This window comes from Camelus bactrianus, chromosome 14 (assembly GCF_048773025.1).
Source record: "Camelus bactrianus isolate YW-2024 breed Bactrian camel chromosome 14, ASM4877302v1, whole genome shotgun sequence".
NCBI classification, from domain to species: Eukaryota; Metazoa; Chordata; class Mammalia; order Artiodactyla; family Camelidae; genus Camelus; species Camelus bactrianus.
In genome coordinates, this window is record NC_133552.1 from 27,293,409 (window position 1) to 27,318,266 (window position 24,858).

General features: G+C 38.2%; 1 protein-coding gene across 1 annotated transcript in view; it reads right to left on the minus strand.

Moving 5' to 3' along the window:
- The window catches only part of DIAPH3 (diaphanous related formin 3), a 470,879-nt gene that overhangs the window by 430,951 nt on the left and 15,070 nt on the right, over positions 1-24,858 (minus strand). The window contains exon 2 of the mRNA XM_074378260.1: positions 11,880-11,912. Coding sequence (XP_074234361.1) covers positions 11,880-11,912 — 33 coding nt within the window. The remainder of the gene's footprint in view (positions 1-11,879; positions 11,913-24,858) is intronic.

Genomic DNA, 24,858 nt, shown 5'->3' on the forward strand with positions numbered 1-24,858 from the left:
CTGCCCAGCCGCATGCTTTCTGTGTTACCCTAACCAAACTGCTTAAAACTTCCATGGTAATACCCATCACAATGAATGGTTAATAGAAAATAGAACTACTTCTCACTTTTCAGCTTCAGGTAAAAATGCTGACACTGTAAAGCAGTACATGGGCCCACTCACTCCAAGATGAGGTCACAAGAGATACTACAGCTTTTGTCTTGTTCCCTCTTGGATCACCCAGTCTGGGATATGCCAGCTGCCAGACCACGAGGACACTCAGGAGGACCTAGCAGGAGACTAAAGAAGCTAGAGAAGCTGGGAGGCATCCTGTCAACAGGCATGTACATAAGCCATCCCAGAAGCCCCAGTCGAGCCTTCAGATGATGACAGCTCTAGTCAACGTCTTCACTGCCACCTCAAGAGACACAAAGCCAGAACCACAGCTAAGCAACCTCCAAACTCCTGACCCACAGAAACAGTATGAGGTTTATAATAAATGTTTGCTGTTTTGGTTTAATTTGTTACATAGCAACAGGTAACTATTATAGTCACTGTTGTGCGTTCAGCCTGTAGAACGATAGCTGGCAGAAAGCCAGCAGTCAATTATTAGATGATAAAATACACAAAATACACTGCCATCCCACAGATGATTACCACTAGAGGGGAAAATATGAAAATGAATTACAAATAAAGGTAAAATATTATAAAAGCCCTCAAGGAAATCCTAAGTAAATTAGTAACAGATAGAAACCAATGATTAATTCTGGGGTGGAGACGGAACCTCTAGAGAGGCTTTAGAAAGAGAAAACAGGGAACCTGGTGAGATAGGAGAATTACAGGAGATGCTGCATGTTAACAGCTAAACAGCATGCCTGCCTTGTTCCATAGTCTTTGCTAAAATGCAGTGACATCACTGTTACAAAGAGACATCACTGTGGGGAGGAAAACTGGCCGTTCATTGACTCAGATGTGAGAAGCTAACCACCATAGTCACAGGCACAACCTTATCACCAAGTCACAATTCCCACCAACCCACCAACTACTGCTTCTACCCTCCATGTTCCTAAATGTTACAAAAGGGCTTCTCCCACTCTTAACCTGTATTAGTGAATTTTATAAAAAGTTCTTTAGCCAAAGGCTTCTTTGAAAAGAAGAAAATGTACCTGCCTTCCCCGTAAAAAATAATTACCTACTTAACAGTAATCTGTTCACATTTAGATTTTATATACAATTTTAATGTCATTAAGTGAGAAACACACTTAATAATTCTGCTCTTAAAATTCCTTTAAATTGTTTGAAAATAAGTTACCACGTGCAATCTGTATTCACAGCCAAGGGCCATGTGCAGGGCAGCCAGTGGAGATGCTCACATCAGGAAAGGCGGAGATCTCAGCCTTTCATTATCTGTGATAAAGTCACAGGTCAGATCCTACTGGGCATGTGTTTGGTTGTTCATTTGTTTGTTCATTTTGTCTGTATTTATACTTTTTTTAAATGCTAAATTTCACTTAAAGGTTAATAAAAAAGATTATCCTTTTCCCATTAAATACAATGATACTATGAATTCTACCACAGACCCCTTGGTGGTCCATGGACCCCAGGTTAAGAGTCCCTGGTAGGTAGATACGGAATTAATAACTGAAATAGTGGTGGAAAAGAAAGTAACTCAAGTTCTTATGCTTTCAGCGAATCAGTGGGAGGGACTAGAGGACACACAGTTGAGACCAACAAGGAGAAATGCAACAGAAATGTTCAAGAAGAGCTGGAAGCTTTTGAAGGAAGACACTGCCAGGAAAATAGAGTCTTCAAATAACATCTAGGTTCCCAGTAGAGCAAGAAGGAAAGCAAACATTCAAAGATGACAGGCCATGAATTCCAAAGGGGAAAGTAGGAGGGTTTGTTAAGTCTGGAGCAGCTGGGAGAAATCGTCAGATTAGAAAAATAAATGGATCTGCATAGCGAGAGAGCATATAGATGCTTACTGAGGATGTGGATCGATTATGACATCTGAAGTTGACTCCAGCCAGCAGAGAAGAGATCTGAATTGTAATGACTTCAATGAAACTTAACTAGGAGACATAAATCAAACCATGTGGATTGTATCTTCTTAATTCATCTTCTCTGCCCCTGCTGCCACTTACCGTCGTTCAGGCCACCTGGACAAGTGCTACAGCCTCCTAACTTGCCTCTCTGTCTTCACTGCCCCCTACCCCTACCACTCCCTGAGCTATTCTCTGCACTGACATCAAGCTGACCTTACTGAAATGCAGATCAAATCATGTCCCTCATTCCTGTGCTTAAAACCTTTCAGCCTTTGTATCCCCACTACTCAGAGGATGACATTCAAATATCTTACTATGGCTCAAAGGTCCACTTTGATCTAAACCTTGCTTCCTCTACAGATAACCTCTTCACCACTCCACCACCCTGACATTGTATGACCTAGATGTCATGAATAACCTGAAGTCTTCTACATCTGCACAAGCTATTCCTTGTGCCTAGAACTGATCCACACCCACAACTCCCATCCCACCCACTTTATCTGACTAATTTCAACTCAATCTTCAGCTTTCAGGCTGAACTACATCTCATGTAGGAACCAGAATGGATTAGATGCCCACAGACCTAGTGCTTTCCATTACATAATATGTATATAATGAGTATGTACTACTCTGAAACTGTCTTTCATCACATATATGTTTACTCAACAAGGGTTTAAGTCCTTGAGAACAAGAATTGTTATTTTATTCCTCAGCTTTTCCGGAATTTAGCATGGTCCAAAGCATGTAGTGGGTGTTCTGTTAATATTTGTTAGATGAGTAAATTCATAAATAGCTTCCTATCTTCCAAGCCCAGGACACAAGCTTTGCATCTCACAATTCTAAATCCTCCTCAACAATATTTTAAATAAGGAATAATTAATACAGCATATCAGGGAGAATGCCAGGCATTATGCCTTTTATATATTAAAAAAGAAAACTCAGACTCTTCCCAACACTGGTAATTCAACCCCTACACTAAAAACAAGTATGAATTTCTGTAATTCAATGCCAAAGATAGTAAGGAAAAAATACCCACTCAAAGGAAAGGAGCACAAAAGCACTTCTAAGAATTTAATATTCAAAATATTTCAAAGTTATATATACCCCATCTCCTCAAACTATATTTCTAATTGCATATATTCAGATATATTATATACCAGGAAGGAAATATAAATTAGCTCTGTAAATATTACACTATTTTTAAAAACATAGACCAAGAGTATACATCCACAAAAATTATCTAGACACCAACAATTGCTTTCCACTCATGAATCTGACACTTCTACTAGGAATCCATTCCAGATATCTAGGAAGTAAAATTATTACAGAGTAAGAAAAAATTACTACAACTCCTGCCAGTCTATATTCCAACTTGTCCCTTAAAACTCAGCTGATGCATCACCTTCTCTGCAACGTCTTCTCCAAGATCAAAGGTGACCTCACTATACTGTTCCAGCCCATATTACTGCATTACAACCGCATGCCAACTGCATATGCATCTGTCTCCTCACTGTTCTCAGAGGGCAGACAGTCTTACTCATCTTTGTATTCCAGTAAGAGTACTCAGCCTTCAATAAATGCCTAATGAATGAATGGTTAAAAGGATGAATAAACAATCTGCATACTCTATACATCTTAGCATATTCAACTCTGAGAGCTCTTGATCTTATTTCCAAGTTTCTACTGATTTGAGGAGGAGCCCTCTAAACTAACCCATAAATATTTAAAAATTCCAAGATAGTACTTAAGTGTTACTACGGAAAATCTAAGTACAGGAAGCTCTAATTAACTCATATAAACGGGCTCAGAAAGGCCCACCAGACCTAATGAATAGTTTAAGTTTTATAGAACTTATTTTCACATATATTCAGTTGTCCCAGTCCATGCTAGTCTATCTACTTTAAACAGAAGGGTATATTTTGAATAGTTTTACATAAAAACTGTGGAAAACATTACTATATTTCTTGCTTTATCAATCATTTTTAACTCAAAAAGGAAAATGTCAGTTAATAAAAATGCAAAATGAAGTTAAATTATATTACAGAAAGTTTACTAAGCCAATATGATAAAATTGTTTTAAATAATTCTTTTCCATTGAGTTGTTTTTTTTTTTTAATGATTTATGTTCCATGATCAAACTTGCAAGGTAGGCACAAATTCAGATCATTCAAAATCATGTTATTTTCTTTCAGAGGTATGATGTCTAATTTAGGATTTGTTGCACAAAACACACCACATCTAAGTAGGCACAGAACAGTCTTCAGGTAGACAAAACCCAGCCCTTTTCAGGAACATTCATCTGGGAACTCATCTTCGAGTGAACCAGTCTCATGGAAAACACCCAGTAATGTGCTGGAGTTGTCTGGAAGCAGTTAGATACACTGAGTGAGTCAGAAGGCCCACGGAGAACAGGAGAAGCTTCTCAAAGCACTCATCAGAACACACACCAGACCAAGAAACCCTTGGTGTCTCTACGACCCCATCCCGTGGAGGAAAGCCTGTACATATATCTGAGAGAAGGCTGTCATTGTTTCTAGACCTGTGGTTTCCATACAGAAGTTTTTCCCTGTCCTCTGCAGTTAAGAAAACTTATATCCTTTACCTGCTGCCACATACATCACTCTTCCTTTGGCATAGAGCTTTTTTCAGTTTCATTTACTAGAAATATTCAAAACAGTTCATTTCTTATCACAGTATGCCTTTACAATTGTAATATTCTCAGGATTAAGATCAATGGCTGTGATACAATGTTTCCTTGTCAGTTTCAAGGTCAGAAATCTCATACAGAATGGCTCAAGAGAAAAGCAGAAAATAAAGAGATACTTCTAGATTTTATGCTGGCACTCTCAGTGGAGAAAGCGATAGTACTTGAGTGGCAGTATTTAACTCTCTTGGTAAAGATCTTGTTCGCTGGGGCCAGTCTGCCAGTTTTCCTGGCTGCCTCATGTGACTTCAAACAAGTTACTTAATTCTCTTGCCTCAGTTTCTCCATCTTTGAAAAAGGATGCTTGCTGTCAAACTAAGTGTGCTTATAAAGCTGACATTTGCAAAAGCACTTGGCACATAGCTAATAACTACATGATCCTTACTATCACTTAACACACCTTCTTCCAATCAACAGCTGTGTTTTTACATTCTCCAAGTAAATTTCTCCAGCAACTCATCTTCCATCTCTCTATTCCCTGGAAAATGCCTGCACATTGACCAGAGATGTACATCAAGTTGGAGGAGCAGGTCCTACCATGGAGGTCTTCGGTGCCGTGTCACAGAGCTTATTTAGGCTTGGCCTATGGAGAACAGATGCAACTAAGCAGTTTCAAGTAGGGTGAGTGGGGTCAGATATGCAATTTAGATTGGTCACTCTGGCTGCTGGACAGGAAACTGGCTTTTTAAGAAGTGACAGAAAGTTGTGAGAGTCCTGACAAGAGATCAGAAGACTAGCGCTCTAATAGAATGACTTGAGAGAAGAGAATAAATACATTCAAGAAACAACCAGAAACACTGCAAGGATAAAGCTACCTTCTGTGAAAATACAGAAATAGAAATATGTTTAAAAGGGGAAGTGAAGCCTTTGATTTGGCGCACTTAGAGTTTCAAGCAAAAATGAGACGCCCATGAAGGTACTCAGGAGGCCAGTGCATGAATGTGTCTCACTTTAAGGAAAAGGACATACATAGATGGAGGTATACACAAAGGTGATCACCTGAGTCAAATACTATACAGAGGAGAAGAGCAGTGGCTTCAGGAAGCAACCTGAGAAATAACAATAGTTTAAGATCAGTAAAAGGAAAACATACACAACAGAGGTAGAAAAGGAAAGGTCTGAGGGATATGAAAACCGGTGTTTGGTGCCACAGAAGCCGTGAAATCTTTGTTCTTCAAAGAGGAAGGAGACAACAGTATCAGGCAGAGCAGAAAAATCCATTAAATTTCCAAAGACTAAAAACTAATGACTATCACTGGGGATAAAAAGGATCATTTCATGATGATAAACTGAAACAACAATCCTAAACATATATGCACTTAACTGCAGAACTTCAAAAACATGAAGCAAAAACTGATAGGACTAAAAAAATAAAAATAAAAAATCCAAGACTACAGTTGGAGACTTCAGCACTTCTCAAAAATGGTTAGAACAAGCAGACGGAAAATCAAGAATATAAGATGTGAAAAACACTATCAACCAACTTGGCCTATTTATTATTTATGGACCAATTCTAACATCAGCAGGATGCACATGGAACGTCCACCAAGACAGCGCATTCTGGGAGGGAAAGCAAGAGTCAAACTGAAAAAGGCTGAAATCACACAAAGGATGGTCACTGGACACAAGGGAATTAAATTACAAATCAGTAAAAGGTATCAGGAAAAGACTCAAATATTTGAAAATTAAATAATATATACTAAATAATCAATGGGTAAAAGAAGAAATCAACAGGAAATCAGAAACTACTTCAAATATTCAGAATATTAGCGGCTAAAGTAGCTCTCTAGGAGGAAATTTATAGCAGAAAATTCTTATTAGAAAACAAAGCTCTCAAATCAATTATTTAAGCTTCCACCTTAAGAAGCCAGAAAAAAAATAAAGCAAAAGGAAGGAAATAATAAAAATAAAACAAATGAAAATAAAACAGCAATAAAGAAAATTAGTAAAACCAAAAGCTGCTTCTTTGAAAAGATCAATAAAATTGAAAAACCTCCAGACAGACTAATCAGGGGAAAAAAAGAAAACAAATCACTATCAGGAGTGGAAAAAGGGGAAATAAATACAGATCCTAAATTAAAAGGTTAAGGAAATATCACAAATAATTTGTAATTTGACAACATAGATAATGTGAAAGACTTCTTCAAAAGACAAACTACCAGGTCTCACTCAAGAAGAAATAGGTAACTTGAATAGTCCTACATCTAGTAACAGGCATTTCATTTCAAACAAGATAGGAATGGCAAATAAGCACATGAAAAGATGTCCAACATCGTTAGTCACTAGAGGAAACAATCTGTCAGCATCTTATAAACATACTTACTGAATGACTTCCCCTCCAAAATGAAAAGATACGTCCAAAAAAAAAAAAATATTGTGCTCAAATGTTTATAGCAGTTTAACCAAACAGCCAAAAACTGGAAACCCAAATGGCTGAATATATAAGCCAACTTTAGTATTACCAAACAATGGAATACTGTTTAGCAATAAAAAGAACAAATTTCTAATACATCCAAGCACTAGATAAGTCTCAAGTGCTATGTTAAGTAAAAGAAGCCAGATACAGTGGTAAAATACAATGAGATGCCACTTACATGAAATTCTAGAAACTGAACTACTGTATAGTTCAGAAAATGGATTAGTTTTTCCAAGAGACAGGATCGGGGAAGAGAATTGACTGCAAAGGGCACAGAGGGAACTTTTTGAGGTGCTGAAAATGTTTTACATCATGACTGTAGTATATGCACAATTGTATACATTTGTCAAAATTCAGACTGTACTTTTTAAATTAATGCCTTATATCATATGTAAATATACCTCAATTTTTAAAAAGTGCATATTACTAATCATATCACTAATACTGAAAATGCATGGTTTACCAAGCATTTTTGCATATATACCTTAATTTACCTCTTAATTTAAAAATCCCTATAAATGGGGTAACAAGGCTCAAAAGCTAAATGACTTATACAAAGTCACCCAGGTAGCAAAGGGCAGAGCAGACACCCCAACATAGCCCTCCTACATTGACCCACATGTGATGAAGAGCAGACACTAATGGAGAGCTCAGAACTGCCTCAAATTGCTGCCCAGAACAGTGTCTGTTTTTCTAGCTCTAATTGTGGACTATCCATCGGTCACAAGGTTAATTTAGTAGAATGGATAACCTTTCTTTTTGTTAATGGAATGAGGAGGAGTAAAGAGGAGTAGAAAGAAAGGTATAGCTCAGTGCTTAGCATGCACGAGGTCCTGGGTTCAAACCCCAGTACCTCCATTAAGTAAATAAATAAATAAATCTAATTACTTCCTCCCTACCCCTCAGCACCACCAAAAAAAGGAAAACAAACAAAAAAAATTTTTTTAAGGGGGAAGAAAAAGATCAGAGTTTCTTATACTTAGAAATATTAAATATTGGTTCTTTAAAAAATTTCTGTTTCAACAAAGACAACCTGTGTCTATGTGCTGGCTATAATGTAAAGTTTGTTTTTTACTGTGGGTCCTAGTCGAAAAAGTTTGAAAACCACTGGCGCAGGCCACACAAGGGAAGACAATAGAAACACTGGCTGCAGAGAGATAAAAGGAGAAACGAAGAAGACCAGCAGGAGGACTGTACTTTAGACAAATGGTTGTTAGGGACAAGGGAGAAAAAAGCAGGTCAAAAATAACTCGTACACCAGGAACACACACAGTGGATACTTTGATGGAAAATTCAGCACTGGGACATCCATGCTCAATTTTATCCAGCTTACCTTTTCAAGCTTGTCTGCCCCTCACTGTCCTCATCCCAAACTTCTTGCCTCGACAAGGAATGCTTTCTTTTCAACCCAAGTATAAACAATGGAAGGCTGTTAACCAAATGATTTATTTCACCTTTACATTACCCTAGCACTTTGGACAGCACTTTATACACAGTGGATGCCCAGATATTTGTAGATTGAATGCTGCTTAAAGTATATTAACTCTGCCTGGGGACCTCAAGGCTACAGTAATACTTCATTCCTTTAATCCAACAGTGTCTTATGAAATTAAATTCTGCTAGTAATTCAAGAAATAACCTTGAAACATGAAGTACTTTTGCAAGTCTTTAACAAGGCAACATAAAGAGAAAGGTTCTTAACATTAATGTTTCCCAGGGTATCTCAAAATAATGTTTACAAAATACTGTTATTCAAACATATGACTACAGCAGACACCATTCTTATATTCCTTCTCTCAAGTCCTGCCCCAAAAAAGGCATTGACGTTAAGAAGTTCTAAATTAAAAGCACACGTTTAACGTATGTTGTAGGGGTAGCAAAGTTTAATTAGAAACCGTACCGCTAGCACACATCAGAGCATCAATTGCAAATGCTTTCCTGTGCTCTAACTCACCAGAAATAGTTTAAAGAGCCCTCAAAGTATCAAGCTATCCTCTTCCTTCTCAAAGCTTTGCACTGATCTGTAACACACACACCCTGTAAGGCTCAGCTGAGATGAGTCACACCACCCCTCTGTCCACACATTGGGAAATATTTTTAAGAGGGGGTAAAAAGGGACAGAACTGAAGGCAGCAGTTCAACAGACTTCAGCTTAAGTGAAATTCACCAACACCCTACAAGGAAGGCAGAGAAGTTATAAAATTTGTCCTGCTTTACAGACAAGTGAACAATCTAATAAGTGACCTGCCAAGGTCATAAAGCTAAAAAAGTTCTGCCTTTCAGCAAGTCATCTGATTCCAAATCCAATGCTGTCTCCATCAGCATCAACCAACAATGAGTAAGAAAGAACTGACTTGTCAGTCTCCTGTTCAAGACAGCCAAGCTTATCTCTAAACCTCCACAGCAATGGGCCCAGCTGCCTAAACCAGACTGCCTGCTTGATCCTTCCCTGGAAGGAGAAGGTAAGGAGGAATCCAGGGGAGTTGATCATGTGCACATCTAAGATGAAGGCACACAGTCAGTGATCCAGGCAGGTGGTCAGAAAGAGTCCTGGCAGGTCCTGGTCAAAGCTTCTCTACCCTGGGCAAAGGCAAGATTCCATCTCTGGGAAGCCTGACCAGGACCAAGCCAGGCCCAGATCCTAGGAAGCCACAATACTAGGCAGGTTATCAAAACAGAGACTCGTTCTTTCATTTGCTCAACAAATTTATGAAAATGCTTAACCTGTGCCACACCGCGTGCCTGGAAGTATTAATAATAACACATTGTTTCTGCCTTCAAAAGGTTCAAATGAGAGAGAAAGACAGACCATAAATTATGTGCTGCTTTGATTAAAATATGGTGAGGATGAGGGGAGAGGCAAGAAACGGAGGCAGGATGGAGAAAGGAAGTCTTCACTGAGGAGGAACCCGTCTATTAATGTAAGATCAGAACACGGTAGCTTCCAGACTGGCCAGCTGAAGTCACTCCATAACAAGACAGTTTCTAGAACTTAGGATAGAGACTGTGGGCTGGCAATGTGCAAAGACAGAGTCACAAAACAAAGGTAAGGGTGGGGTCTGAATGAAGAGAGGAGGAAAAGATGCAGAGTGCCTCTAAGATAGGGACGAACCTCGTGAGCATCATCATATAGAACAATGATTCAGCAACAGAAGGAAATACCGACCATGACACAGCAGGGATGAAACTTGCAAACATCGTGCCCAGGGAGAGAACTCAGTCACTAAACACCATGTATAACTCCATGTATATGAAATGTCAGAGGAGGCAAATCTATAGACAGAAAGAAGACTGGCCATGGCCTGGGGCTGGGGCTGGGCAAGCTGGGGGTAACTCAGGAGTGATAATTTAGAGGTATGAAGTTTCTTTTTGGGTGATGAAAATGTTCTAAAATTGATTGTGGTGATGGTTTTACAGCTCTGCAAATACACTAAAAACCATTGAATCATATACCATAAATGGGTGAACTATACGCTATGTCATTATATCTCAATAAGGCTTTACAAATATACCACTGTGTATTCTCATAAACGTTCACACATGACACTTGCACACAGTTTCATTATGGGCCTTAAGAAGCCATCTGAAGGCTAAATCAGCACAGCAAGCACGTAGGTCTGGAGCTACATGGAGTAAGACTCAACCTCAGCTGGGCACACCAGGGAGAGCTACTGACCTAAGCTGCACGAGCCTCAATGCACTGAGCAGCGAAGTGAAGGCATCGCCTGCCTCGCAGGGTGAGAAATTACATATGGAATCTGCATACATGCTCAGTAGTGCTACTGCTTCTTAATACTATTTTATGAAAAATAAATGTTATCCAGACAAGTTTAAATCAATATCCTTTTCTTAGGTACTTTCCAGAAGAATACAGCATAGCATTTGAATTCAGTTTTTAAAATCCTGCATGTCAACATCTATGTCTCATTTATCTTTGTATGCCCACCTGACCCACGTGCCTAAGATGGTACTTTGGAGATCATGGATGCTAAACACTTTCTGAGCACTCACTATGTTCTAGGCACTGTTTCACAGCTGACATAAAGTGAAGCCGAGTCCAAATCCTGGTTATTAGAGTGCTGTGCTTGGTCCTCTGCATCACATTTCTGTATTTTTGGTGTTATCATTTATTTGGATCTTGTTGTTCTTGTTGTTACTCCTTTACCATTAACCAAGTTACATTCCAAAATACACTTTTCAGAAAAATGTACTTGAATGTACATCCAAGAATCTGTAATGGTACTATAAAGTGTTAAGTACTTACAAGAAAGCTTATCATTTTCAACATGCAGAATACCTGATAAGGCATGCTTGGTCCTCTCATTTTTAAACAAAATTTTTTTTAAAATATACCTGCCATATTTTAGTCTGGTTTAGTTTAATTAGCAGCTACCTATTTTTGAAAAGCTTTCATGTCTTTAGCTATTTTTCCTACCTCTTTTTGAAGTGTGCAATTCATCCTCAGTGAAAGAGCTGACTTGAATGGTTCCAAGTTGACTAACAATTTGTGATTACAGAAAAAATTTAAATGAACATATTGACTAGTCCCTTCAACTATTTAAATACAACCGTTTAATGTGTTTCACCAGTTCTGCTTCTTACTTTAGCACTAGAAAAAGAGTCCATTTTCAAAACATGCAGTTTTTAGCCATTTCAAAGGTGTTAGTGCCACACACCATCAACAGTACATGGTTAGTTAAGATTCACAATGAGGAAACGTTGAGGATCGTCTTACCATATCATCCGTCAGTGTCCTAATATTTAAATGCTGCAAATGAAAGAAACCAATCATATCAGTAATTTATAACAGCTTTTTCAATTTTAATTAATAGAGAACATTTAAAATTCTATAATGCTAAGTTGAATGTAATTAAATTCCTGACAGTCTAATAAAAATGCGTTATATATTGTTTTAACCGCTTTCTAAAAAGATGGACAAAAGTTACCTTGAATGTGGTAGTCTCCTAAAATTTCTCGGCTTTGTGAACCTCACAAACTAGAAAACTTCACTAGGGTACAATAAATATATTCTCCTAAATAACAGTATTAGTTACCATTAAGTATACAGATGTAGAATGCAATGGATCTAGGGGTTTAAAGAAGATTTTAAAAAATGTTTCATGTTATAAAACTGGGAAACTTTAAATCTACCATCAGCATGCAGCATAAGAGATAATGAAGTACTTTGCTGGCTTAATTAATTTAGACAATTCTAGTGACAGGGAAGAGAGTACTGGAATGACTATTTGCATCTTTAACATCAGTCTGATTTATCACCAGTGGTGACAGTAGACACTTTTCAATTTCATTGCTACTTCTTTGAGAACACTTTTGCTGATTTCCTTGCTAGACAAACACAAGTCCACTTTAGAAAGTGAATAAATTAGTTTCCTGCCAAGTGGAGTTCAAAAGCAAAATTAAGCATTTAGGGGGGGAAATACCTAAGTTTTTATGAATTCTGGAGTTGGGTAAGATTTTGTATTCAAGAAGCTGGAATCAATTTCCAATTCTCCATCTTCTCATTCATTGTAGCATTAGACCTTTAAAAGGGCAGAGAAAGGGTCAAGCACATTTCCTAAACAGGAAATCAGGCCAGGTCTACTCTAAGTATAAAAGGACATGTGCGAGCAATCATCATCTAACTGAATACATGGCACACACTTAAATTCACTGTTGGACAGAATGAAATTAAGCATCCATGTTTGTATACTAGAATACCCCTTTATGCTTATGCATCAGCCTCAATGATGATCCAGGTTAAAAACTGCACAGTGAAAAAAATCACTACTCCAGATTCTCCTCTCTTTCTTTCACCAAGATGTTCCTTCTTCTAGTGCAGCAGAAGTAGTCACTGGCGGGACCCAGAATGAGCTTTGTGTACACCAAAGAGAACACAGCTGGATAAATGACCACACAGCTAGATTCCAGGCTGAACTGCCTGCTCAGCTAGACTACCGATTCTGACCTAGAAGCAAAGAAGTAACAATACTGGGTTAACAAGGGGTTAACGTTGAATCCTGGGCTATAGAACTTACTTTTAATCACTACTATCTTCAGCTGTTGAAATTAACAAGACTGCACATGGGCCCATGAGAGTGGGTGGGATTCTGGGGCACTTAGGACCGCAGCCTCATCCCAAAGACCATTACTAGAATTAAACCCAAATCTACTTGGCTCTCGGGTTTGCAGAGAAAGGAGCAGAGGAAAGAAAGGGGGCTCCCTTCCTCTACCTGATCGCCTACCGCAAGTGTGCCTTCCCACCAATGGAGACTTCCAGCCCGTTGCATTTGGTTAGCACATGGCTCTCTTATTCTCCACCCAGAGGTACCACCCCCATCACAACTCACATCACACCTGAAAGGAGTCACTTCAAGCTCCTCTGACAAGAAAAAAGGAACATAGCCAATTTCTGACACAAGAGCATTCTAAGTGGCCTAATGCTTGAAAAGTAAAGGCAGTGAAAAAGCATCACACTGAAATCCTATTTGGAATAGCATGTCACAATAAAAGGAAAACATTTACTCACACAAGTGAAAAATATTTCCAAATACTAGTTTGAGTTACCTGACAAAAATGCCATAAAGTGACATTAAAGAAAAGAAACAATGAAAGCAAATAGTCCTAAGAGAAATGAGAGTAAGGCCTATAAATTTATGATCTAAAAATTGCATAGAAGATACAGAAACTATTGTACAGAAAATGGAACATGGTGTAAAATTCAGTGTAAATAACCAAGAGGAACATTTTTATCTACCTTCAAAGGCCTAAAATTGGACAGCCTTTTAAATTAGAGTTGGACTCAACTTTCAGAAAAATAGTCACTCTTGAGTAGAAAATAAGGATTCTTTTTTTCGTCTTAGGTTTTTTTTTAGATGTGTCCTTAAATTATTTCATTGAGGGTCTAACAATTCAATTAATTTGTTAAGCACTTGGCCTGTTTTTTAAAAACTATACAGGCATGCACGTAAGTCCAATTACAAACTATATTATTGTACGTAATCTTTCACAAAAAAAGAGCATGTGATGAACTACAACAGATTATAATGCTTACATAGAAAAATAAGAAAATGCAAAGGAATGTAAGCATGGGTAGTTTAACAGCCTGAGAGACAAGCAAGAAGCTACGGCCAAGTTCATGCCTTCTCTTCCAGAAAACACTTATCTGTCGATTCCTGCCATCGGCTAAAGAAGCCAATAGGGCAGGGTGACAGCAAATTCAAGGGCCCATGACAGGACTAGAGATATCCACGAACAGAGAAAACAGCTGGAAAACTCATCTAAAAGTTCTGGTTGCTATATCAAAACAGTGAAGCCAGAGTAAGTTTCACTTTAGGATTCAGCTTTCAGAAAGCAGAGTATACAGCTGCTGGTTTAGCCACATGCAATCTGAAAGAAGCCACTAAAGACAAGCTGGCATGAAAAACCCGAGTAGATCTAAGCAGTAATTTCCCCTAAAAACTGAAATGTCCAATAACAGTCCACTTCAAACAAGAAGAAGGGGGAAGAAACACTAAATATTTGGTGAAAAAATATAGAGATTAGATCAAGAGATATCCTCTAGTAGACTGATTGAATGCTAACATTAATTCAAGTTTACATTATCTCAAGGTCCTACCTGTTTAGATTTACAGACTCCTAAAGAGTGGAGGGAGAGGGAGGGAGAATGAGTGACATAAAATCCTCAGATAACTCTGTGGGGTATTGGCTCTGCTTTTGTAGATACAAAACTAAAAATTAACAAAATTAAGATGGCATCATTAATTTTAAAAAGAAAAAAAGGCTTTATTATTTTAAAAAGAAAAAGTATTGCTTTTATACTAGTACTTGAGGTACTGTTTAAATGTCTGGTTAACCAAGACACTTAAAAAAAAATGAAGTATTTCTGTTCCATAGCTGCCAGCAATGCCCTTTAACTTCTGGTTGGGAAAAACAGGAACTGCACAAATTAATCCATTTCACGAGTAGCATTCGCCGATATCCACACCAAGAAGGAAACAGGAACATAAAATGATTGTTAAACGGAATCAAAGAGGAACACTTTTAAAAAATAACAGCCTAATAGCAGCTTCAGGGTTACATCTGCCAGGATCAGGGCAGGCGAGGGGAGGCGGGGGGTGTTACAAGCATGCAGTTTTAGACATTAAAACACTTACACCTAGATGTGACTTTGTGACATTTAGCTACATTATCTGACCTATGATTCTACAGGTGTTAATGCTTTATGACAATAGCGTAAAATAAAACTGGTGATAATATCAAAATATATCAGCTCTAAACACAGGACGACTGGTAATTAATTGGTTAAGGTGTGGTACACATTAGGGCTGTTTTCTAAGCCATAACCTCACCCTTCTTCCTCTGGTCCTATACTACTCAAATTGCTAATTCTGTTTATTTCTTTCTGAAAAGTAAGCAGCACTACGTAAGATAGATAATGATATTTTCTGCTAACGACACTTCCTAGAATAAATGGTCAAGAGGATCACTCTGTAATCGAAAAAGAAACGAAGTCTTTATAGAGTTTTCTTCAAAAGTACATAGAATCAAAAAAGGGATGGGGGTTGAGGGTAGAAACACAAAACATAGGTCTCTATATTCCCATTTAAGCAAGGCATCAAAACTTTCATTGAAGACAGTACCTGCTGTAAAAAAAAAAAAAAATAGACCTAGAGCTTTCAGAAACTGTGCAAAAAGCGTAAACATCAAGAGGTATGAAGAACAGTCCTTCCCCCAACAACTTAGATGACAAGTGACAAAGACCAAATAAATTACATAATACAAAGCAACATGCAAACCCCTGAGGTCCACGCGCCATGAAAAACAGATTCCAAGCTGGAGCCCAAGACTTTTAGCAAATTTTACACCTTCTTTCATTGGTTAGCACATATGAACTAGCAGGAAGCAGCCACTGATGTCATTAGACACGTGACAGCCACCACCAGACATCAGGCGAGCAGGCTTGGATAGCTATCATCAAGGCCAATTTATGGTATTATTTTAAAATAATTTTCAGCTGTTGTAATTTAATTATATTAAATTTGCATCATTTAACTGGGTCAATATGAGAAATTAACAATAAGAGGAAAACCTGTAAGATCAAAGCCTCTGAATGCAAGTGACTAGGACTCAATTATCATAATCCAGACCCTCCAGACCAGCTGGCTTCTAGCTTGTTAGTGTGCACCAAGATTTTCTTTGTAAAAGCAGATTACAGGGCCTCAGCTTCCCAAGATCCTGATGCAGTAGGTCCAAAGTGGGGCTTAGGAACCTTCATGCTTTAGGGGCCGTAGCAAGCCCAGGACCACGAAGAAACCCTGCTCCAGATGCCACCATTGTCACCAATAAACATCCGCTGGGCTGGTCACGGGACTCACTTTAAAATCGGTGTCCATGAAACAAACAAAGAGAAAGGTGCAGATAAGAAGCACAGATGATTTCAAAGAAGCGAGAGACAGGGAGCTGTACAGTTGAGACTGGCTGTATTGCCCCAAAGTGAAAAGCACCAACTAGCACTGATTTAAGAGAATTCAACGATCTCTGGTGTGTAGGATGAATCACCAATTACATCATTTATTCAAATACTAAGTCTCTCGCTAAGGTGGAATAATTCAATCCCAGAAGCACATATCTAGTACCTAAGTATCAAAGATTATTCACTATATCAGACCATGACAAGACACTATTTGCTTGATAAAATGAGTGACAGATTTCCCACCAACACAACCAAGTTATACCTTAAGGGAAAAGAGCAAAGATCAGTCTCCTTTTAATCGTACTCTGTGGTAGAGGATGACATATTAGGGTGTTGCTCATACTGTTGTTTTAAAGCCCAGATTATTCCTTTCTACTAATACACTTACGAATATGTATTTTAACCCAGTCACATTTCTGGTCCACACACCTGTCTTTATCTTACTATCAACACCAATGATAAAGATTGTAGAAATGTGAAGCAATATTACCAGTAACCATGACGCTAAACACACCTACTGATGGTCTAAGGGTTGTCTCCCTGGCAACCACACAACGCACCTAGATGTGAAAATATTGTTCTTCAAGGGCTCCAGATTTCACATCTCAGAAGAGTCCAAAATAACTTTCCCAGCACTAAGGACAAGAGTAAAGCAGGCTCTTTGATACTGTACAGAAAAGCTTTCAAGTTTACCGGCTCTTCATGTGGTCATTTTTTAGCTTGAGGTAGGAAAGAGAGAGAGGAGACATTAGGAACAGGTGAGAATTAGAAAAAGCTCACCAGCACCTGTTAATCTGTTCACTTACTCAGAACTGTAAGCCTGCCCATCTCAAGAAGATAAATACCTGCCTGTCACCCGTTCTCCAAGGCTTCTCTCCTCTCACCCTGCAAGAGCCCAGACCCCCCTTCCCCATAATGCCTTCTTTGTGAAAGACCAGCTTTCAGGAGGAGGCATCATTCAAGCATTCATAGACATGGAAAGAAAAGATTTATTTCTAAGAGGGCACAAGGTTTTCAAAAGGATCAAAAGTCTGCAACATAACTACTAGAAAACAACCACCTTTCCAGCAAAACCAATTATCAAATTGCTACCTGGAACTCTCACCTGGATTACACATCACAGGGGCTGGACAGCTGACAAGGCATTTTTTATTCTAGCAGAACTCGGGTGTTTTTTCTTCAAAGGGAAAACATAATGGCTAACCCAAGTAACAAAGCTTTCATACTTATTTTAAGATGTTCTCTTCAGTGGTCCCAGTTTTTTTCACCTAAACTACCAGATCAAAACTCTTCTGCAATGGGTCTGGGAAAAGGCAATTCAAATACAAGTAGGTTTGGTTCTAGGTCACGAGAACCCAAGACCTTTTTCATCGTCTGGAGAAGGCTGAAAAGTATTTAAGTATTAGCTGTACAAAGATTTCAAGTGGTCCCAGAGCTTCCAGGATCATCCTGAAGCTGATCCAGCTACCAGGTAATTTCTGAGAGTGGCTCAGCCTCTTAGGTGTCTTGTCCAAGACACATATTTAGACTGGATATTCCTGAGGCTTCTTTTCATGTATATATTTGAGAAGGATTTTATCTGTTTATACTCTAGCATCACCATAAAGAAAGTAAATTTGGTTAAAGCTTTTTAGAGAACAATTTGGTCAAACAAATCCTATGTTCACAGTCTTTAACGTAGTAATTCTACTTCTAGAATCTATACTTAGGAAATAAGAAATAAAACCAAAGGCTTATATACAAATACTTATCACTACAGAGCTATTTTAAGTAGCTAGAATTGTAATAAACCTAAAACTGCCCAGAATATGAGAAAGATTAAATAAGTTACAGTCCATTTTCCCTGTGGGAAAATGCTTACAACACAATGTTACAGGAAACAAAGTTGTATTTAAAACTGCATATGCAATATAATTCCAACTTCATCAATATGCTCATATACGGAAAAAATAAGACAGGAACTTTTGTTAATTTTATTTACCTGGACTGTGGAATTTGGAGCAATTTTTCCATATTTTTCTGTATTTTCTCAGTTCTCTAGAATGAGCAGATTTATTTTTATAATGAGAAAAGCTTTTAAGTTACTATAGATAGTCCTTTTCACACAAGCAGAAAATATATATTAGTTCCTTTTCAAATAGAAATGGATGTATGAGACAGTAAAAGTAAAAAAAAAAGTCTGAACAAATCAAATAAATAGTCTCTGTGAACAGACTTTAATAGGCTAGGTTTCTTTAAAGCATACTTTCAAATATGTCAGAATACATTAAGCACATCATTCATTTGTTTTCTAGTTCATATATAAATTAACCAATCTCAAAAGGCTCCTTGGTTTTGTGACTTATTGATGTTGTCACCTGCTAGAGACTTAATTCCAAGAGAAATATACGAAATCACTACATCACATGCACAAATCCTTTTGACACAAATTCAATTTCTGTGGCAACAATAATATATTGACTTAGCTTTATTTTTCTATCTTATGACACTTATTAATGGCAGAAATAAAAGAAATCTATCATTTTTCCTTATTGTAAATGTAAACAATCTCATGCCATCTTGAGAAAACTATGGTAAATGCCACTCACCTGATAACCCCTTAATGCAAATGAAGACATGACACCAAAATATAAGAAATGACATGATTTTTCAAGTAAGTTTCATAATCTTTTTTCTCTGCTACGCAATACAATTAGCCTGACAACATGTGCAAAATACTACATTAAATATAGAGAGGATCCAGTCTCTGCCTTTATGAGCTTACAACCAAAGGAGCAGCAAGACAAAAGGGTGAATAACCAAAATGTGGACACTGGGATAAGCACCTTAACGGACATATTTAATGGTGATGGGAGAAGAGGCAGTCTCTACTTGTTAATTATATATGCTTGCTAATTAACATGCAAACATTATAGCAATGATCTAAAATTAATGTCGAATTAATTTTTAGCCATGATTTAGGTAAAACTGGTAATACGGAATTTGTCCTTCCAACAGGATGAAAGCTTCCTAAAACATTCATTCATTCAACTAACACTTATTAAACGTTACCATGTTGTTGGCGAGATCTATCAGTAAACAAAACAAAGATTCCTGTCCTAAAGGAGATTACCTTCCACTGGGGAAACAGACAATAAACATAATAGATAAGTTACAGCGGATGTTAGAAGGTGAAGAGTGCCCTCAGCTAAAAATGAAAAGTAGCGCAAAGTAAAGCAAGCCCAGAAAGTGGGGTTGGAGGGTTTGTAGTTTGGGATCTTAAATGTGGGAAATGGGGTCGGCACAGGCCTGAATGAGACGGCGGCATCTGCGCAGGGTGGAAGTGGATTAAGGAGGAAGCTCTGCGCGTAACAGAAAAGAACAAATCTGACTCCATATTAGATCTGTTTCTTTGGCTTTAACCTGTGCCCTGTGTTCTAGGCTTAGTCTTGCTAGCTCTGCACCTTTTGTGAAGGAATGTTGCCTTTAGCCTGAAATATACAGGAGAGCCTATTCTCAAGGCTCTGACGGTTAAGGATATTAACACTTTTGTACTTATGTAAAGATAACAAGTTGCAGAATAGAAAATAACATTTGTTTTGTTAGAGGTTTTACAGGGGCACCATGACCTGACCCTACAAGAATAAAGCTACAAGATACTGGACAGCTACAAGAACAAAGAATTCCTACACCAACAAGTTTGCAACAACCAACCACACCTCCTCCCCTTTTTAGTATAAAAGGAGCCTGAATTCTGACTTGAGTAAGATGGTTCTCCAGGACATTAGTCTGCCATCTTCTCGGTCTGCCAGCTTTCTGAATGAAGACTCTATTCCTTGCACCAGCACCTCGTCTCCCGATTTTTTGGCCTGTCCTATGGCGAGCAGAACGAGTTTGGATTTGGTAACATGTGGATAAGTGGGGAAAGTGCTTCAGATCAAAGAGCAGTCAGAACAAACACCACAAGGACAGAGGACATGGACTGTCCTCAAGGAAGAGGAAGCCAGCGCGGCTACAGTGATAGGAAACGGATCAGAGAAGAGGAAGGAGGGGCGGGTCAGTCCCAGGCCACCTGAAGGACACAGGGTTTCATTCTTCTAAAGGAAGAAACAGTCACAAACATTTAAGTACAAAAACATGTTCTCAGTAAGCAACTTAAATAGTCAGTAATAGTTGAATCCACTTTGCCAACAGCTCTGCTTTGCTGGGTGTCAATTATATTGGACCACCCTCTTTTCAGCTGCAAGGGCCTCTCACATGCTATCATTTTTCTTTAGGGCTGAGAACTCCAAGCAGTGGTGGTTCCCCAACACCATCCCTACAGCCAGCACATTGCCTGGGCCTCAGGAGACTAACGGCTAAATGGGTGAATAAGATGTGAGGTAAGCAGCCAGACTGAGTAGTTATTGCATATACGAATTCCCAGTAAGGGTGGGTCAACCTTCATCATCATCAGAAATAATGATCTCATTATAGATGGGCAACAGGTACATGAAAACATGCTCAACATCACCAATTATCAGAGAAATGCAAATCAAAACTATGAGGTACCACCTCATATGGGTTAGAAGGGTCATCATTAAAAAGTCCACAGACAATAAATGCTGGAGAGGGTGCAGAGAAAAGGGAACCCTTGTGTACTGTTGGTGGGAATATACCTTGGTGCAGCCACTATGAAAAACAGTATGGAGATTCCTCAAAAAAATTAAAAACAAGAGTTACCATATGATCCAGCAATCCCACTCCTGGGCGTATATCTGAAGAAAGCTCTAATTTGAAAAGATGCATGCACCCCAATGTTCATAGCAGTACTACTTAACAATAGTCAAGACATGGAAGCAACCTAAATGTCCACAGACAGAAGACTGGATAAACAAGTTGTTTATATATATATATATATATATATATATATATATATATATATATATATATATATATACACACACACACACACATATACACCACACACAATGGAATACTACTCAGTCATAAAAAGAGTGAATGGATAAAGATGGCAGAGAATATATATCACAGTGGAATACTATGCAGCCATTAAAAAGAATGAAATAATGCCATATTCAGGAACATGGATGGACCTGACGATTGCCATACTAAGTGAAGTAAGTCAAAGACAAATATCATATGATATCATTTATATATGGAATCTTAAAAAAAAAAGATACAAACTAATTTATTTACAAAACAAAATGAGACTCATAGACATAGAAAACAAACTTACGGTTACCAAAGGGGAAAATTGGGGATGGGAATAAGAAATTAGGAATTTGGGATTAGCAGAAACAAACTACTATATATAAAATAGATAAACAACAAGGTCCTATTGTATAGCACAGGGAACTACATTCAATAACTTGTAATAGCCTATAATGAAAAAGAATATATATATGTATAACTGAATCACTACACTGTACCTAGAAACTAACACAACATTGTAAATCAACTGAACTTCAATAAAAATAAAATTAAATTGAGGAAAAAAAAACAGAAAAAGAAATGATGACCATACCTCGGTCCGCCTGGAACTCCTTTGTTTACAATTCCCTAGGGTCACTGACAATAGCCTTGCAGTTTGTCTTTATGTCTTTTTTCTTTTCTTTCTTTCTTTTTTTTTTTAATGTGGCTGGGACCTTGTTTCCCTCATCTTTCAACTAGTAGACATATCACAGTGCACGGAGCATTTTAGGCCAGTGGTTTTCAATCTTAATATGAGAATTACCTGAGGAGTTTTTGTTTCTTTTCCTAAAACAAATGCCTGAGTAATATTCAAACTAACTGAATCAGAATACCAAAAGGCAGGGCTGACCGAGGTATGGATAAAGCTCCCTACTTCCCCCGACGACTCCAAGACTCAAGTCGTCTAGTACCTACCAGCAAGGAATCTCCAAAAACCCACACATGCAGATATGCAGACACCTGCTGGTTTATCTGTCTCGTGCACATCTGTCTCTATGCCCCTGGGGTGGGCCAACCCTGCCACAGCTGATGTGAGCAGAGCTCAACACAGAGTCAATTAAATCCTCACTCTCCCAAAAATCTAGATGTGGGATTCAGAGATGAGAATAAGGACCAAAAGCATATATGTATCTGGAACTGGGAGGCTCTGGGCTTCGCTGTGTGAAGGTCAAAACAGGAGATGCCACACAATGCAGAGATACAACGGTGGAGCAAGTACCTTGTTAAGACTCAGCATGAGACTGTATGAGCCCAGAAAAAGGGATGAGAGAAGCTGCCAGCTTTCAGTTCTTGGCTCCAACCCAAGTTAGGACCAACTACACTTACTACGCATGATCCCAGGAGATAGTCCTGTGTATCTGCACAAACTTGCTGTTTGTAAGCTTAAACTAGATATTGTATGGAGGTCTGTTCCTTTAAGCCAAAAAAGGATTTGAGGGAAACAGAACCCAAGATTGCAAAATGGGTCCCTAGGTACCATATGATATAGTCCACCTCATCATCTATCACCACCACCTACTCGGCATATTTACCACTACACCCAACAGTCCTATAAATTAGCCATTATCCCATCTTAGGAACCAGGAAACTGAGTGTCACAAAAGTGCTTTGCCAGAGCGAGAGAGTGGCCAAGCTGGAACAGAACCTGGGTCACAGTGACTTCAAAACCCAGGCTCAGTCCCCTTCCCTCCCCTCAGTCCTCACTGCTCCATGGAATAGCAGCTGTCGTCAAACCCAGGCAGGAAGACTTACAGCAGGAATAAAACAGTTGGAGTTGTTTACAGGGCAAAGAAATTGAAAATGAAATCTTAACAAGAAAGATAAACATAATATTAATTGGATGGTTATTAAGTGTCATAACACTGACTGCAAAGACGTATGTTATAAATTCAGGTGAGTGATTTATATAAGAAGCTGGGAGGGTTGTAATTTCTATAAATTGACTAACATGAGAATATATGTTTTGCTAGGGAATTTCTCTTTAGATCTCTTTAAAGTTGCTTAAGTGTACAACAGAAATGTAATGAATAGTTTTTTTTAATTATTTGTAGAAGCTTTAGTAATGTCACAAGCCTTATTAAACTATGCCCTCCCAAATCAGACTAAACATAGGCCACAAAAATAACCACATTTCAAAATATCACTCACACATACACAAACAAACACCCTCAAGTCAGAAATTAATTACAGGGAGAAATCTAATTAAAGAAAATTTAATTTTTAAATTATGAGTAAGTTTGAACTCTTTCTTAAATAACTAAATCAGCACTAAGTTTTCTTGCATAATTTGATTACTACTTTTTATTACCACCCTCTAAATTGGTTTGTCACTTAAAATGAGTCAAAAAGATGAGTGCACATTTACAAAGTTAATATCTGAAAAAGGGAGAAAACGAGCAGAAATTCAGCTCTTATATGCAGTCCCAGTACTAAACATAAAATGTGGTAACATTTTACATTTCTTTAAGAAATATTAACCAAGCAAAATATAATTATTGAGCATCTAAGCTAACAAGACATCACACCAAGCCTAGCATATAAAGACCTATAAAACGCAGCACCTGCCCTGAAGGAGGTACCATTCAAGAGGTTCTAGAATAAAAATCTGAGTCACTTATTTTTCCCTTTTCAGTGACTCAAAACATAGTATAACATAAGTAACTGTCTTGCCGGGGCTACACATGCTGAAATACATGAGTTCCTTGCCTTAATACTTTTCACTGCACTTCTCATCCAGAGTAATGTGGGGAATTAAGAGAAAGAAATCCTTGAATGGGATTAGACATAGAGCAGTCCAATAACTGTATCAAACTGGCACTGTGTCATATGATGACACAGTGAAATTCCAACACATAACATTCTATGTCACAACTTAAGTTTTAAACACACCAATTTCCCTAGTCAAGCTGCAAGCTCAAGCAACTGCAGCCTAAAGAGCCCTTGGCAATCTTCCAACAATACCAAGGAGACTTCGACAATGACTCTCGAGCAATAACCCAAGTATCTTCGTAAAGGACTTCTGAAAGCACCTGATTTCATACTGATTATCACACCACAGAAGCACACTAACAAAACAAGTCAACAAGGGTTACGGGGAAGTCAGCAGCTGACAGCCACAGGCATGGGAAGGTCCCCAGAGATCCTAATAACCTAGTGCAAATGACTAAAGGCTACAGATCCTGCGAGGATATGAATTCTACCATACCATGTCTTTTTTTATTATTATGGAGATATAATTTACAGATAACATTGTGTAAGTTTAACATTACAACATGTTGGTTTGATACAT